At 44.4% G+C, this 16,310-nt stretch overlaps 1 protein-coding gene across 2 annotated transcripts in view; it reads left to right on the top strand.

The window, feature by feature from the left end:
- The window catches only part of FBXO42 (F-box protein 42), a 102,250-nt gene extending 86,394 nt beyond the window's left edge, over positions 1-15,856 (top strand). For both annotated transcript variants that reach the window (XM_075906299.1, XM_006115068.4), the window contains exons 5-10: positions 4,042-4,195; positions 6,675-6,785; positions 7,653-7,749; positions 8,905-8,961; positions 10,119-10,235; positions 10,485-15,856. In XM_075906299.1, the coding sequence (XP_075762414.1) occupies positions 4,042-4,195; positions 6,675-6,785; positions 7,653-7,749; positions 8,905-8,961; positions 10,119-10,235; positions 10,485-11,600 (1,652 nt within the window). In that variant the 3' untranslated portion in view covers positions 11,601-15,856. The remainder of the gene's footprint in view (positions 1-4,041; positions 4,196-6,674; positions 6,786-7,652; positions 7,750-8,904; positions 8,962-10,118; positions 10,236-10,484) is intronic.
- The last annotated feature ends 454 nt before the right edge of the window (positions 15,857-16,310 follow it).

Below are 16,310 nucleotides of genomic sequence, written 5' to 3'. Positions count from 1 at the left end.
GCCATAGGGCTGTTGCGACACTTCAAAGGCGAAAGTGCCCTATTGACTAATCAAATAGTCGATGCAAAAATGCATCGACTACTCAATTAGTCAATTACCCGATACTTAACATCCTTAGAATTGCCACAGCTTCCCTGTAGCACTTCAGTGCAGATACTCATTGCTACAGCAACAGAAGCCATTCTTGGAGAGATGGATCACTGCAGTTAATCCACCTTCCCGAGAGAACAGTAGTTAGGTTAGCAGAATTCTTCCATTGACCCAGCACTATCTACACTGGGAGGGGTTAGTTTGACTTAACTATGTTGCAGAAGGGGGAGGCATTGCCCCACACAAGTGACATAGCTGGGATGACCTGCCCAGAGTAGGTCTGCCTTAGGAGGCCAGGAGTGTGGAGGGATGGGGTGGGGGGGGGGGAGGCGGATAGTGCTTTTACAAAGCATCTGTAGAGGCTGGAGAGCTTTGGAAATTGGATAGCCAGAAGCCTCTTGCATTGCATAACGAGCGCAGCCATGGAGGTGTTTAGTCATTGCCAGTCTGCTGCATGTTCAAATCCTTATCCTCCAGGAAAAGGGTCCAAGAATTGTTCTTCCCGTAAAGACTCTTTACATCAGCATCAGTGGTGACCAGGGTTGAAGTGGGAAGTACCCAGAGGTCAGCACATTCAGCTAATGAATGGAGTTAGTAATTTATTCTAAAACAGGCCCCACTAAACTGCTGGCTGTGACTGACAGCCGTAGTGTAATGTCACCATGAAGAACTTGCTTCTTGCCTTTGAAAGGCTGTTAAGTGAATTTTATAAAGCTGTTTTAAGGAGCCATTTTGCAGCTCCAAATAGCTGAGCCTGGCCCTGTGACATTTTTGATGGCATACTTCATCTGCATTGTGCACACTTGAGACGTGGGAATGCTGCCTGTCCGCCCCTTCTTGGCAGTGTACAATCAGAACTCTTGCTTCATATTCTTCTTCAGGAAGCTCTTGACCTTTTCAAAGGCCTCAACATGCAAAATGACATGGGGAGTCAGACCGCCAGAAAGGAGGTTGTGTTCAGTTCGTGGTGGCTTTATCTAGTTGAGCTGTAGTCATTTTCTCATTGACTTCTATCAGTGGATTCTCAGTTGCATTTAATAGGGTTTTTTAAATAGAATTCCCCAGTTCACAAAAGCATTTGCTGCTGCCACCACACAGTGCAACGTGGTTATTCTGTTAAGAATAGAATAGGGATGTAATAGCGTAGTCGATTAACCGATAAGCAAAAGCTTATAGGTTAATGCTATAGACCACTGTTTCTCAACCTCTTTTTTTTATAAAGTACCCCCTTTAAAAAAAATTACCCCCAGTACCTACAGTTTTCACACAATTTTTTTCTACCATTGCAACACATTTGTTTAAACAACTTAAATTGTAGCCAGGCGGGCGATGAGATTTTTTTTGAGTTTAAAAAGTACAAAAATAATAAAGCGCTGTCAAACTTAAAACACAAATTCAGTTTTCTCCAAATTTCAGTTGTTGACGTACCCCCCCAGACTTCTATCGCGTACCCCTGAAAGTACCCGTACCACTGGTTGAAAAACACTGCTACAGACTACTTGCATCTCCTCTCCCTCCTCCCCCCCCCCCCCCCCCCAGTAAATTTTTTAGCAGCCTGGCTCAGTCCTGGCTCGTGCTGGGTCTGGGACCTACCACCGCTGCGGCTCCGCATTTAAAGCATATTAGGAGCCAGGCAGGCAGGCGTGTGTGTATCTAAGTCAGGAATTTCACCTTCGGGTTATCGCAGAGACAAGATTGTCACTTTACCTGAGTGCATAGTGATTTCTTCCCAGGTTCCCAGCTCCTGGCACACTTTTTAAAATAAAACTAATTTGAGAACATTTGTAAAACATCAGAATACATCTTTAGCTTTGGAGTTGGTACCAGCATAGCCGCAGTAATGGTTTACATTCAGGCTGATCAGCCTTTATTTTACTATAGAGAAATGTTCTGTTTTTATCTTATTCTCCAGTGGAAAGGAAAAATGCATTTGCCTTTCAAGTGGGACATGATCTTTTGCTAAAAATCTATTCTCATCACCAAGATAGGAGCTTTAAGTATTTCCATAGATATTTTATATCTTTCTGTAATGGGAATCAATTAATTCTGCATTCACCTGGCACCACTGGTGTAACAAGACAAACTCCATGGCTAGTTCCTTAAGACTGGTGGTTTTCAAAGCTCTGAATGCAAAACAGTTGTGTTGGGGAAATTTAATTTCAGGGAGCCAAGCAGTTAGCTATGAAAAGTGGATATTGTAAAGAATTTTATCAGTGGTGTCCAGCAATCAAACCTGAACCACTTCTGATGTTTTAATCATAGAGAAACTCTAAATATTTTTGGAGCTACTATAAATATATTTTAGTGTGTGAATTGCCATTTCGTTTCCACTTCCCCCCTCAGTTACTCATAGTACTCACACTTGGAAAGAAGTCACCTGCAGCTCAAAACAGTACCTTTCTTGTGTGTGTTGGGGTGCTTTCAAGTTAGGCTTATGATTTCCCATCATCTAGAATTCAGGCTGAGACTAATGACTTTCCACCATTGTAGCACCTTGTATCCAAAGCGCTCAAAGCGTTTTACAAACATTGAGAGAAGTATCACAAATCCTCTGTAAAACCGGAGTCTTTAAATAGCTATTTAACATCTTAAAAATACAGTCTTGATTCTGTCTCATTACCTACTGAAAAACACCTCTGTATGAACTGCCCTATTAGGACTGTAAACTAATTAGCTTGAGTCCATTAGCCCAGCATTTTAGATGGTAATAGAATGTTTTAGGCCAAATGTGTATCTTTGCTCAGCACTGCACATCAGTTTCTGCAGTCATCCGTGCTTAAGTGTGCATTTCTAATTGTGTACACAGTTGAGCTTTCATCCTTGTTTCATGTAGTATGTCTCCTTACAGATGTTGTCACTGTGACCTTGCTAAAGCTGCTATGGTGAGAAGGTACTAGAAAGCCTCCTTACAAAGTACAGAGAATCTCTTCAGATCTGGTGATTGACGTGGGAGTATATGGAAGAGAAGCCTCACCACGTTTATTCTGTCTGGAACACTGTTAATATTTGACTGGGAAATAATCCAGAATATCTAATTCCTCAGATTGTTTATTTGTTCAGCAAGGTCACAGTGCAGCACCTCAGCCTGTTAGAATAGCCAGGCTTGGGCTTTCCCAGTGAACTGTGGTAGGTCCCTTGATCGTTCAAAGGGATGTGGAGTTAAGATTATAACCAGTCAGTTCAGTAATATACTGGCAGTGGAGTGTAAGGTGAGATCAGTGTTCTTTGTCTGCTTTAGTAAAATGGAAAGTTAAAGGTCAGCTATATTGCAACAGATATCAAACGCAGGGATACAGCCACCTTTCCTTCTGTTTGTGCACCAGCAGTACCAGCCCAGAATGCCTTGTCTGAGCTACATAACCAAAACTGAACTAGTAAGACCTTAGTTTAGATTGGCTTTGTTTAAAATTCTAACTTATTTGGTAAGGTGCTTCATACTGTACGAATTCTCTCCTGGCATCTATAACCTCCAATCTACCATTCCTCCAGATTCTGAGATGTGACTGTTAATCCCTACTGGGTGTATGTAGGGTTAATTTTCCATTTTACCAGTTCTGTAAAATGAGATTCAGACTATGCTCTGACTTGTAAGTACCCAAGGGATCTTCCTTGGGGAAAAGTTACTAGTTATTTGGAGGTAATTATTGCTTTTATTCAGCACTAAAGCAATAATTTAAAGTGATCTGTTAGAAAGCTAGTAATTTCCTGTCGCTGATTGACAGATGTTTTGCCATACATGAGATGTGCTTTCATGCTTGTGCTAATTATGATGACACAAATTGGCAGTAGTTTTCTTCCCATGCGCTGTACTCTAATTTTGTCGTCTCTTCCTCTCTGCCTTGTAGAGGGGAGTTTCCATTTTGTCTCATTTCTCTAAGATCAGCCCACAACTTTTGGCTGTTGGTTTGAAATGCCATTTCCTGACTGTTTCCTTTCTCTGCTCCCCTCCAGGTTCTTACCCTTCACCTAAGGCTGGGGCCACTTTAGTGGTTTATAAGGACTTGCTTGTGCTGTTTGGTGGGTGGACACGGCCCAGCCCTTACCCTCTGCACCAACCAGAGAGATTCTTTGATGAAATACATACCTACTCGCCTTCCAAAAATTGGTAAGAGAACATTTTGAGTCTGGATTGGAAACATGCTTATTACCTTAAAAGTATATCCCCCCCCCCCCCCCCCACACACACACACACACAAAAGCTTGGCTGAATCCCTCTTGTGGAGATCTAGGAGGAAGGAAAAATGAACATTCCCCGATCCTGGATTAGATGTCCTGAAGCTGCTGTAACTCCTGGTAAAATATCTAGAAAATTATGTCCAGAGACCGGAAGAGCTGGGAGTGCTACTATCTGAGTTCCCCGATGGCTGTAGCTTCCTCATCTTCCCAGAGTATAGGTTGACCCTCTCAAATCTAGGGCTCTCTGGTCCAGCAGGACCATGAATATTGTTGGACCAGAGAGCCCCGGCTGGCCAGGTTCAGAAGCGCTGCCTGGTCTGGGCTGCTGGTAGGGAGTGCAGCCCCAGCAGGGCAGCACGGTGGGCAACATAGCCCTGGCCACAGCTAATGGCAAAGAGCGCAGCCCCAGCTGGGGCTGGAAGCAGTGGGATTAGCAGTCAGGAACACAGCTCTGGCTGGGGCTGACGAGGGGGGGAAGGAGAGGGGAGGGCAAACTCCATTGTTCAGGACCATTCAGGCCCTGAGGGTGCCGGACAAGGGAGGTTGGACCTGCAGTAACTGAAATGGAACTGATCCAGTTTCTTCTTAAACTCCTTCATTCTGGGGCTATAGAAGTGCACAGTAGGAGAATGTTAATAAGTATTTGGAATATATCATTCATCTGGTCATTCATTTTGATTATTATGTGTACAAATGAAGCCAAAAGGGGGAATATTTAACACGTAAAGATTTTACATCAAGTGAAAGTACAAAATTTGAGGGGGAATAAAGTGAAGAAAAAGGTGACCTAGGATGGGAAAGGAGGAACAAACAAAGTTTTACATCCCAGGAAGTATTCAGGATTTTAGCTGGTAGAGATGGTGGTGTCATCTGGGTCCCTTTCTCTGGCCCAGTCTGGTCAGGAAATAGCTCAGGATATGGATGATGGAGATGGTGAAGCTTGCTTCGGTAGCCAGTCCAAGCAGGAAGACAGCCTATTTCTGAATTGCTGCCTGCTTTTCCAGCCTTAAATACTGCTCAGTAACATCAGAAAAATATATTAAAGATGGTGGCAAGACTCTTCCACCCACCCCTTTCCTTGAATAAGTACTCACATCAGTTTTGAATAGAAATACTTTGTATGTGAGCTAATAAAATACGGATGACTCCTCCCGTTTCATATGAGCATTTAATCACCAAGAGGCTCAGATATTTATTGCAGTTTTGGACATTGTCTCTAGTGTGCTGTAGTTAAACAGATAATGATAATAGTGGAGGACACATTTCACTGGAAAAAAAATCAGCACTACCAATTAAGATCCTTTTTCCTGGTCATGGTCAGCAATAATATTTAAACAGTTAGCAGGTTAACAATTTTAAATATTAGCTTTTAGTCAGTTTGGTCTTTGTAGAAGTTTTTCCATGAGGTTTTCTTCTCTCTGATAAAATTTGTGGGAACCTGCTGTTTCTTGTGATGCAATTTAGACCTGAGGTGGTATTTTGGATTGCTGATCTCTGCTCCTCAGATTGCAAGCCCTCAGGGAAAGGGCTTCGCCTTCATGTTTGGCTATGATGTGCTGTGCCCACGTAAGGAACGGCAGGCATGTTTCCTCCCCAAAGGGGTTTATTTGGTACAGATCTAGAGCCAACAAAGTGAATGTATTTTCTTTTCTACATTGCTAGTGTGTTCTCAGACAACTGACTTCCCTGGCTCAGCTACACTCCAGTATGAACAGACGTGCCTTGGCTGTTCTTTAATTTGAAAATAGTGTTGTTATTATTAACGTCAAACCCGTTTTGGTTCCAAACTAAACTTTGACTGCCCTCTGTTCGAATGGTGGTGTTGGCTCTGATACCAGAGCATTTGACACCATGCTCTCTGATGTACCCTTTTTCTGTCTCTTCGTTTGCATCCTCGCCATGTTTTATTTCATATTCATTTACAGTTTATAAATCCCTGATTTCCACCCTCTTGGTGGCCTCTGTGGTAATTGATACACAACATTTTTTGCCTGCTTTCTTGGAACTGCTGCCGCCCAGGGCCTGTCGCTCCCCTTTGCTGTGTTCACTGTTTGTATTGCCTCGACTGGGGCTCTTGCATGCTGGGGACTAGTGCCCCATTGAGCTAGGTACCATGCAAGTGAAACCAAAACAGTCCCTGTCATTCCAGTGTCACCATCAAGGGAGAACAAATGATGCAGCAGCATCCTTTTAAATAACCACCATTTAAATCTCTGTGGCTAGATATTGTAGAAGTCATGAGCCAGTGTGTGCTCTCAGGCAGGTGTTTTCCATTTAAGGGCATTGGACTGCTTGTTAGTAAACAATCTGCCATCTGCCTTTTTAATTTGCATCGCAGGTGGGGAAATCAGAGGGGAATTGGTAACAATTATTCATATATTTGAATGTATCCTCACCTTTTTCCTCAGGTGGAATTGCATAGTGACAACCCATGGCCCCCCGCCCATGGCAGGTCACTCCTCTTGTGTAATAGACGACAAAATGATTGTCTTTGGAGGTTCCCTAGGATCTCGGCAAATGTAAGTCTATCACTTTTTCCCCTCAGATGTTACTGGGAATCATGTTAACGTGAAAGTGAGGAACAAACGTTGATTAGTCAGATATAATATGAGCAGAATTGATGCCAGAGTTGTGGCAGACACTGATCCGAGTCCTGATTCCTTTCTTGAGCTGAGTTTGGTTCGTTTTGCTGAATCCTAACACATTGTGAAGTCAGTCAACTCCATTTCGTGAAAGCACTGAGTCCAGGTGGACCGTCAGTGAGGCTGTGTGCACTGGTCCACCCCCATGGAGCCTGTTACAGGATCAGGGCCCTTGACTCCCACCTGGGAGGATTTGAGTTCAGAACATCTCAAAATGAAGGCAAATTTAGCGGTCTCAGCTAGGGACTGTTTATCCACTTCGCCGTGCCGTGCAGTTCAGCCACCTCAGCAACCCAGTTCAAGATAGTGCCCTGGACTGCAGTTGCAAGAGGGGAAGTCAGGTCCCTGGCATACAGCCTCATCTCTGGATGGGAAAACTTGTATTTATGAACCTTCTAAATTCCAACGTGTTGACACAGCCTCGGGCCTGCTGTTCCTACCTCCTCATTGCTGCCTCATCTGGGGACAAAACTTGCTTAGCACTTGATGCAGGCTCCTAGTTAGCCGCTGTCCCTTTACTGCTTCCCTTCTCTGTGGTACGCTGTGTAATCACCAGTACACACAAGTCCCCCTACTTGTAATCTTGAATCAGTGGTTTAAACCCCCCAGCGTGCCCAGTGATTTCAGCACCACTGTCTGTAACGAGAACAGGGCGCCACTCTTCCTAACTGATGCTTATTTGAGATGCTAAGGAACTGTCTTTCTGTACCTCCAGTTCCATGTGTGGTGTTCTTGTCCTTGCAGGAGTAATGATGTCTGGGTTCTGGATCTTGAGCAGTGGACATGGTCCAAGCCAAGCATCTCTGGGCCTAGCCCCCACCCACGAGGCGGCCAGTCTCAGGTAACTATCTCATGCAATTATTCAGCAAGCATTGCAGTGACTTTCGGTGAGCTCTACAAGGAGCTCTAGCTGCCAGCACAGTGTGAAGGATAAATCCTGTTGCTTGCTTTGTGGTCCACTTCCCACCCTCACCTGAGGGGCTTCTGAAAAAATAACTCCCACGTTCTGTGCCATCTTTGCAGTCTCGGCCTGCCAGACCCTGGCCCCCTTTCCACCTGTTTCACCACTTGGAGAGGATGCATTTTTAAAACCTTTTGACGTTGAACCAGTGGGTAAATGACTGTGTGTTGTGCATGTGCCAAGATTTGTGATGAACACTTCTGAAAACCAAGCCTTCCCATTTCATTTGGAGCAAAGCATTGTGATCGGTCTCACCAACGAGTCATTGGTGTTTGCCCTGTGTGGGACCACATTCATCAGACTTCAGATTTCAACTGACATGGGCAGATCCCAGTAAGATCATTAGTCCTCTGGAGTCCATCTTGATATACCCTGCAGCATGTATGCCAAAACACTGATCCTACTTCCCCAGTTCCTTTCCTGTCTGACTTTGGCACCTGCAGGGGGTGGATTTGGCTCTCTTCACCGTAGCACACTGATAGCATGGTGATGGGGACTGTGTGGTGGGCCAAAGGAACAGAGTTAGATTCCCTAACTAGTTCTCTCTCCTTGGAAAGTTGCATTTTGACTCCCCCTCCTGGATTCATTGGCCATGTGTATTAGGTGGAGCTGAGAAGGTGGCAGAACTTCAGGCAGGTTGGTGAGAGAGAAGTACTCCAGCCCTTACAGGGGAGTCTGAGTGTAGGCTAGGGCAGGAAGAGTGTCATGGCTACATTGAAGGAGCTGGACAGGAACCCTTTGTGTTGCTTTGTGTAGGATCCTGCAAAACTACACATCTTTATGATAATGATAGAGATGTAGCCGTGTTAGTCTGGTCTAGCTGAAACAAAAGACAGGACTATGCAGCACTTTAAAGACTAACAAGTTGGTTTATTAGGTGATGAGCTCGAAAGCTCATCACCTAATAAACCATCTTGTTAGTCTCTAAAGTGCTGCATAGTCCTGTCTTTTGTTTCAGCTTTGATAAAGCAGTGACGGTCTTGCTTAAAATATTGTATTCTCCCAAATCTGTGATACTTTCCTTTGTTCTTTTAGATCATAATAGACGATGAAACCATTTTAATCCTTGGTGGTTGTGGCGGTCCAAATGCAGTAAGTACATAAAGTGTGCAAGTAGGAACACAGAATGTGCCTGATGCAAGCGTCTGTCTCTGGCCATAGGAGCCACCCAGTGGTCATAGTTGCACATTATCACAGTATCAGCTCTGTGTCAGTTTGGTGTGCTGCCGAGCAATCTTGAGTGCTAGGCTTGGCAACTGAATTGCAGATTGCTTCATGTAGTTGTCACCTGTGCTATAGTTGTCTTTAAATATTTATTTCATTTATTTTATTTAAAATATTTTACCCTGCCTCTCTATTTAAAATATTTGAGATGGCTTACAAAATTTTTAAAACAATATAAATATATATAAAAATTAAAATACAGGACCCCCAGGGGACATAAAACCTGCTAAGACATCTCGAGAGGAGAGGGACACACAGACTCAAACACCAATAAAAGCACGAGCAAAAAGGATGTCTTTAGCCTGATGACGAAACAATGCTCACGTTGGTGCCAGGAGAATATCCCGGGGGAGAGAATTCCACAGTCTGGGGGCAAAAGCTGAGCAGGCCCTGCTCTGTGTAGATGTTAATCTTATCTCCACAAGTGGAGGAACACAGAGCAGAGCCTTCCCAGCTGACCTCAATCCCCGGGCAAGTTCATGTGGAGAAGACGGTCCTTCAGATACCCCGGACCAACCCATTAGGGCTTTATAGATCATAACCAAGACCTTAAATTGTGCCTGGACACATACCAGAAGCCAGTGCAGCTGCCGGAGCACCGGTATAATGTGCTCTATATAACAAGTATTAGTTAAAACTCGAGCAGTAGCATTCTGGACCAGTTGACGTTTCCGAAGGCTCTTCACAGGCAGCCCCACATAAAGTGTGTTACAATAATCCAAATAAGTAGTAATAAAATGCATTCCCGGTCTCTGGCACCCATGCAAAGATCTCAGAGCAATTTACAGACATCCCTGCTGCGATAGGTCAGAATTATCCCTGATTGGAGAGAAACTAGAGCATGGAAAGTTGACTTGCCCATAAAATCCATAGTGTTAGTCAAAGAGTACCCAGCCTGTGGGCTCCCTTTCAGGCCAGAGTTCCTTGCCATCTGTAGGAAGATGGCGTCTGGAAATCTTTGTTTCTGGGGAAGATCTCTCTGCACGGAGCCTCAGTTTCTGGTTATGTCACACTTTTCTGTGCAGTTGTTTAAGGACGCCTGGCTCCTGCACATGCACACCACCCCCTGGACATGGCAGCCATTGAAAGTGGAAAATGAAGACCATGGAGCCCCTGAGCTATGGTGTCATCCTGCGTGCAGGGTAAGGGGGTCGGAAATGGGGCAGGGTGGAATTGTCATGGAGGAAAACGTATGTAGTTGTCAGCTCTCCTGGATCGTTAACATGATACGGTCTCTCCTACATGTTCACATGAGGACTATCCCATGACTGCTGATCGATTGCATGGTTTGGTTTCCAGCACACGGTTTCCCGAGCGCACTGACACAGCAGGAGGGGGTTGGGACAGCTCTGCCACAGTTTGTAATAGTGTGCTCATTTTTTGTCTTTTAGGTGGGACAGTGTGTTGTGGTCTTCAGCCAGGCTCCCAGTGGGAGAGCTCCACTTAGCCCCAGCTTGAACTCTCGCCCTTCTCCCATCAGTGCCACGCCACCCGCCTTGGTTCCTGAAACCCGGGAATACCGCTCTCAGTCTCCAGTCAGGAACGCCGATGAAGTTCCTTGCGTGAATGGCCGCTGGGGCACCCTGAGACCTAGAGCACAAAGACACACACCGTCAGGCTCTCGGGAAGGGAGCCTGTCTCCATCCAGAGGGGATGGGTCCCCTGTACTGAACGGTGGGAGCTTATCCCCTGGAGCCGCAGCAGTGGGGGGTGCCTCATTGGACAGTCCTGTACAGGCCATATCGCCCAGCACACCTGCTGCTGCTGAAGGCTATGACCTGAAAGTTGGACTTTCCCTGATGCCAAGACGAGGATCGCTACCAGACCAGAAAGATCTGCGCTTGGGGTCTGTAGATTTGAATTGGGATCAGAAACCAAGTTCCCTTAGCTGTCAAATAGATGCCGTGGACAATAGGACAGTTGGTGAAAGCATGAGAAATCCCCCAGAGCAGACCAATGGAATCCATACCCCACCTCATGTCGTGAGTTCCCTGCCGGGGGCAGTGTCACCAGGTGCACTCCGAAGAAGCCTGGAGGCCGTCAAGGCCCTGTCTTCCAAAGGTCCATCTGCTTCAGCAGCACTAAGTCCTCCTTTGGTGTCTTCACCAGGATCCCCTAGTAGCCAGAGTGGAAGCAGTGCTGAGGTGGCACCAGCCCCACGCCCAGGCTCTGCCCAAGGAGATGGCCACTCCTTACCGCCTATCGCACGTCGCTTGGGCCACCATCCACCGCAGTCTCTGAATGTCGGCAAGCCTTTGTATCAAAGCATGAACTGCAAACCCATGCAGATGTATGTGCTAGATATTAAAGACACCAAGGAGAAAGGGCAAGTCAAATGGAAAGTGTTTAATAGCAGTTCTGTGGTGGGGCCACCAGAGACCAGCCTGCACACGGTAGTGCAAGGCAGGGGGGAACTGATCATATTTGGTGGCCTAATGGACAAGAAACAGAACGTGAAGTACTATCCCAAAACAAATGCCTTGTACTTTGTGCGAGCAAAAAGATAATGTGGCAAAAGCTGCTCAACCCCTTCCTTCCTGACCCTACTCCCTTCCATGGCTTTCTTTTTGTAACCTTACTCTGTCACGCAGGCATTTAAACTGTGAACTAGGGAACGACAACCAATAAAATCCAAACAAAACTTCAGCGCTGCCCTCTAGTTTCCAGTCTACAATCCTGGCTCTGGGCTTGATTCAGAAAGTCCTAACTTAAAATAAGAGAGAACATTCTGTTTACAAATGGGGAGAAATCTCCATGCTAGTTGGATGAATTGTTGCTGTGTTTTAGCAGGAGCTTCACTGCGCCTTATTTTTTAATTTTTTTTTTAATTTTTTTTTTTGGCAGGTAACTAGACTAAGAATTTGGGATGAGTGGGTGGAAAAACTTCTAGGATCCAATAACTCCTATAGAGTTCATCTCTACAATTGCAGCCCCTACATGGATCCTAGTAAGAATAGTTTTCAAAGAACAAACTGAGTATCTGCAAGCAGGTAGCTGTATGCTTGCATGCACTGATAAATACCCATGCTTATCTTTTTGAATGTAGCTGCATATGGGAAAATAGCATATTTAAAAAAAAAATTGACCAGTAAGTACTGCAGCTATTACTGAAATCCTAATCAACAAAAATGACACCGATGCCTTTTCCCCCCGCAAGCGCTTCTGGTCTGATCATACTATTCTTCCTCTGTACAGTGCAATTGGAAGGGAGAAAGGACAGTTTGTCATTGAAATGCCAGGATCATCCAGAATTAAATTATTTATACAGCCCACTTTTGCATCCCACTGGGAAAAGTCCTGAACTCGATCAAGTCAGCAGTTTACATTGATGACTTTGGAGCCTCCGACAGTATTGTGTTGCAAACTGCCAAAATAGTGCAACCATCATTAACATTGAAAGCCACTAAAGAATGGAAGTTACAATTTTAGAATGATTTGTCCATGGGTGGTTAGGATGTTCATAAGTATCAGCGGCTGTGTGCATCTTTAAGGCTTGATTTTGAAGGGATTTTTCCCCCCTAAGATTTTGTTCTAGAGACATTTGTTGTCCTAAGAGAGCTCCACTTGTACATGTGCAGACAACTGTCTTGCAAGCACTGGGATGTCTTAGGTCATCCTTGCTTATCAAGTGGAAAGAACGTGCATACCGGCTCCGATTGCTCAAAGAGCTTAAGCATGTGCTGCAGCCCTGTTAATGTTAAGCATGTACGTAAGAGCTTTGCTGAACTGGAACCACACAGCCCATATTAGATTCTCTCTCAGCTTGTTTGAGCTAATAATTTACAGTTGCTGACTCCCTGGTTCATACTTAGTTAGTTATCCTGATGGATAATGCATCAGAAAATAATATTAATCCAAAGTAACATTACAATTATATCAACCAACCAAAGCAAGGGAAATTCAGATGTACAGCTGCTGCTCCGTCCTTTACTATGGATTACCTTTTATCAGTTTGCTACTCCTTTAGTCTTACTCCTGAGTGCTTTGTATTCAATTACTTTGAACTTTTTACTGCTTTCTTCAAGTACGCAAGACATTTTGGCAATCACTGAACTGGCAAATTTTAGTCTGGAAGGGATTTTTTTCAGACAAGTTACAAATACCTGCAAAGTAGGCGTTGAAGTGGAATGCTGGCCCAGCATTAACAGCCTCCAAACGTGGAGAATTCACTTACCGACATCGACAGAGACATAAAAAGGAATCAGAATTGATTTGAGGTAATGTACACTTTTGGATGAAGATTCTTTGCCTCCCTCTGGAGCCTGGAAGAATTGCACGAGACTGTCTGATCCATGGAAGGGCACCTGTTTTCCATAGGTTTAACTTCATCAGCCTGTGATCTGGCTGCTTCTGAAGCCTGCAATTTTCTTGTGACATTGTGGGTTGCTTAAATATATGGGCCCCTGTACTACAGAATGATCCTCCCATACAGAGCCCTGCTTATCAGTGGGGCTCTGCACAGTGCAGTCTGCGGGATTTAAGCTGTATTGTTTTTAAGTTGGGTTCTAAGCAAAAACTACTTGTTGCTAACACCAGTAAGACTTCAACAGGTGGTTTTGAAAGTTGGTAACACTTGTTTAAAAAGGGGGGGAAGCAAGGGGAGGTGTAACTGACACGTCATGCATATGCAGAGCTGCCTGAAAGAGAGCTTCTCTTCTCTTCCCCCCCGTTCTCCCCCCCCCCCCCACTGTACACCACATTGTGGGGTTTATGCTGTTATTGAAGCACAAAGCTCAGCTTTCCCCCATCTTAGAGATCAGGATAGTCTCCAGCTTCGCCATGGCGAGGTATGTTGAGAACTGTTCCGTGTGTGTTGTGGGGCTATGCCAAGAGAGGAGCATTTAGGAACTCCAGAGGGACCATAGTCCAGAAGTGGTGTTTGAAAGCTGAGGAATGGTGTTTGAAAGCTCAGACTGCCTGCATCCCTTGCTCAGAATCACCACAAAATAAATCTTAATACAGAAGTGGTTTAAAAGAACAAAATGATTTACAGTGAAACCTTCACAATGGGCAGGTCTTTGGTAGTTGTCTTTGCAGTGGATGTACCATAAAGTGGCTCCTTTAAGATTTCCGATATAATTTTGTTTGGACTTTTTATTGTCTTCTCTGGGCTAGAGTTTTGCTGGACCTTTCAGTGCTCACCCAAGACACTTTTCTAAATCTAGAATCTCAAGCCTTTTTAAAGAGGAAAAACCCTTTTCTAACTCCTTAATATTTTTTCCATTCTGCTCCCAGTAAGACATAATTTGTTCAACAAGCCCCAAATAGTTTTTTGAACCTGGTGGCCAAAAATGGAAGAAACCCCACAACAGCCTTATATATTTATTTGAAGCTCTGCAATAAAACTTGCCTCCTTTAGAGTGAAAGGCACTCTTGTACACTGCGTTTCCAGCACACAGACTGCTTCAACTTCTGTGCTCATCTTGAATGTAAAAACTCAGTTGTGTACACGCACAGGTTGTGATGGGACGGTTTGAAATCCTTTTACGGGAAGGAACAAATTCAATCACTGTTGGTTAGTTGCCACTGGACTGGATTGAATAAAAACCTGGTCTATCTCCCAGAACCTCCAGCCTCACTTGAGCTCTGAAATTGTTTTGAGGGCGTGGGCTTTTTTGAATGCACCTTTAAATGCTGTTATCTAGAATCGTTATTAAATCCTGCTTGATTATATTTAACACACAAACCAATTTTCTCTGAAATAAGACATTCTCCCTTCCCCCAACTTTAATAGGACCTACAATAACTCTTATCAATATTTAAAACTTTCTTCTTGAAGCTTTAACCTCTTCCATTGCTGCAGAGATGCCTTTCATGATGATGGCATTGGGTTGCCTGCTGCTGCTTAACGTAGCAGAGGTGGGTAGCCCGTGTTTGGTTTTTTTTCTCTGCCTCAGCTTGATCAGAACTCCAGTAAGATTTCCCTGTACAGTATGAGATTGACTTGTTTCATTTGCATGTCTTTCACCCAGAGTTGTTGGAGAGCAAAAACTGAACGTTTTAAAAAGCAAACGGCTAGTGAATTTACCGTGTCTGTAGGATTTGTACACTTCCCACATAAACCTCATATATCAGCCCTCTCATGCTTGACGTTCACTGCAGAAGCTAAAACTGTACAAAGTGACACAGGAGATGGTCTATAGGCAATGACTGGAATAGCTTTATACCAGGTTGCAAGTAACATGAAAACTGTAAGGGTGTTTTCCCGGTCTTGCTTGTGGCATTTCCTGATTCTCATTTCCATCTGTTCTAGTCCTTGTGGTGATCCTGGCCTGATAATGTTTCACTGCTTTGCTTCATTTGTGGCCTCTTTACCAACACATTCATGTTCTGCCAAGTCAGCAGACTGGAGTGGGAAGGACCCAAGAACAGAAAAACCAGCGCTTTTGCCTTTCCCTCCTCTGCCCTGTGTGTTGCAGAAGGCATGTTCTGCATAGTTTCAACATGGCTCCCAAAGTGGTCTCTATGAATGACAGAAATGTTGGTCTTGATTTCCTTGCTGTCTTCCCCAATCCTGTCCCCAAGCAAACAGGTCTCATGTAATACGCACAAAGTGTGATCCAATGTAGCTGGTGCTGTGAGTGAGGTTTCCCATATGACTCAGGTGTACAGGATGACTCTGCCCTACTAGTCTTTTAGGCTCATCCAAGTGTAGGAATGACAAGTGGATTTCATTGATATTTAAATCTGTGTAAATTTCATTTTGTTAATGTTTTCCCCCAATGAATTTTTAGCAATTTAACAAATAAATAATTAAAAGATGGCTGGCAATTGTTTTTAAATGATTTGGGCTTTCATGTAAACTGTATTGTTCTTGTGGCAGCATCTGGCTTTCTTCCCTGTGTACCCGCCCCCTTGTCCTAAGAATTATTGCTCTGAGTTTGACTAATTGAAACAAGCCATAATGGTTGTTTTGATATTGGCACGGGGAGGAGTTTTGTATTGTTTCAATTAAGTGTATCTCAGTTGCACTGTATTCCCTTTTGAGAGATCAATTTTGATTCCTTTGAGTAAGTGTGCTGGAATGGGAGAATTCCTATCGTCAGCTCCTCTACATCCTTCGGTTCACTCTAATCCTCTGCCTCATGGTACTGGGAGGTCTCGGGCGGCTTTGTCCTCACATGAGCTTTTTGGAATTTAAGGGGTCCCCTCGTGAAGGGCTTCACATATCTTCCAAGTAACTAAAATGATGGGCTATTTTCCAAGGAGCCAAAGGG

The sequence above is a fragment of the Pelodiscus sinensis genome, chromosome 23 (assembly GCF_049634645.1).
Source record: "Pelodiscus sinensis isolate JC-2024 chromosome 23, ASM4963464v1, whole genome shotgun sequence".
In the NCBI taxonomy this organism is placed as follows: domain Eukaryota; kingdom Metazoa; phylum Chordata; order Testudines; family Trionychidae; genus Pelodiscus; species Pelodiscus sinensis.
This window is presented reverse-complemented; position numbering and strand designations above follow the sequence as displayed.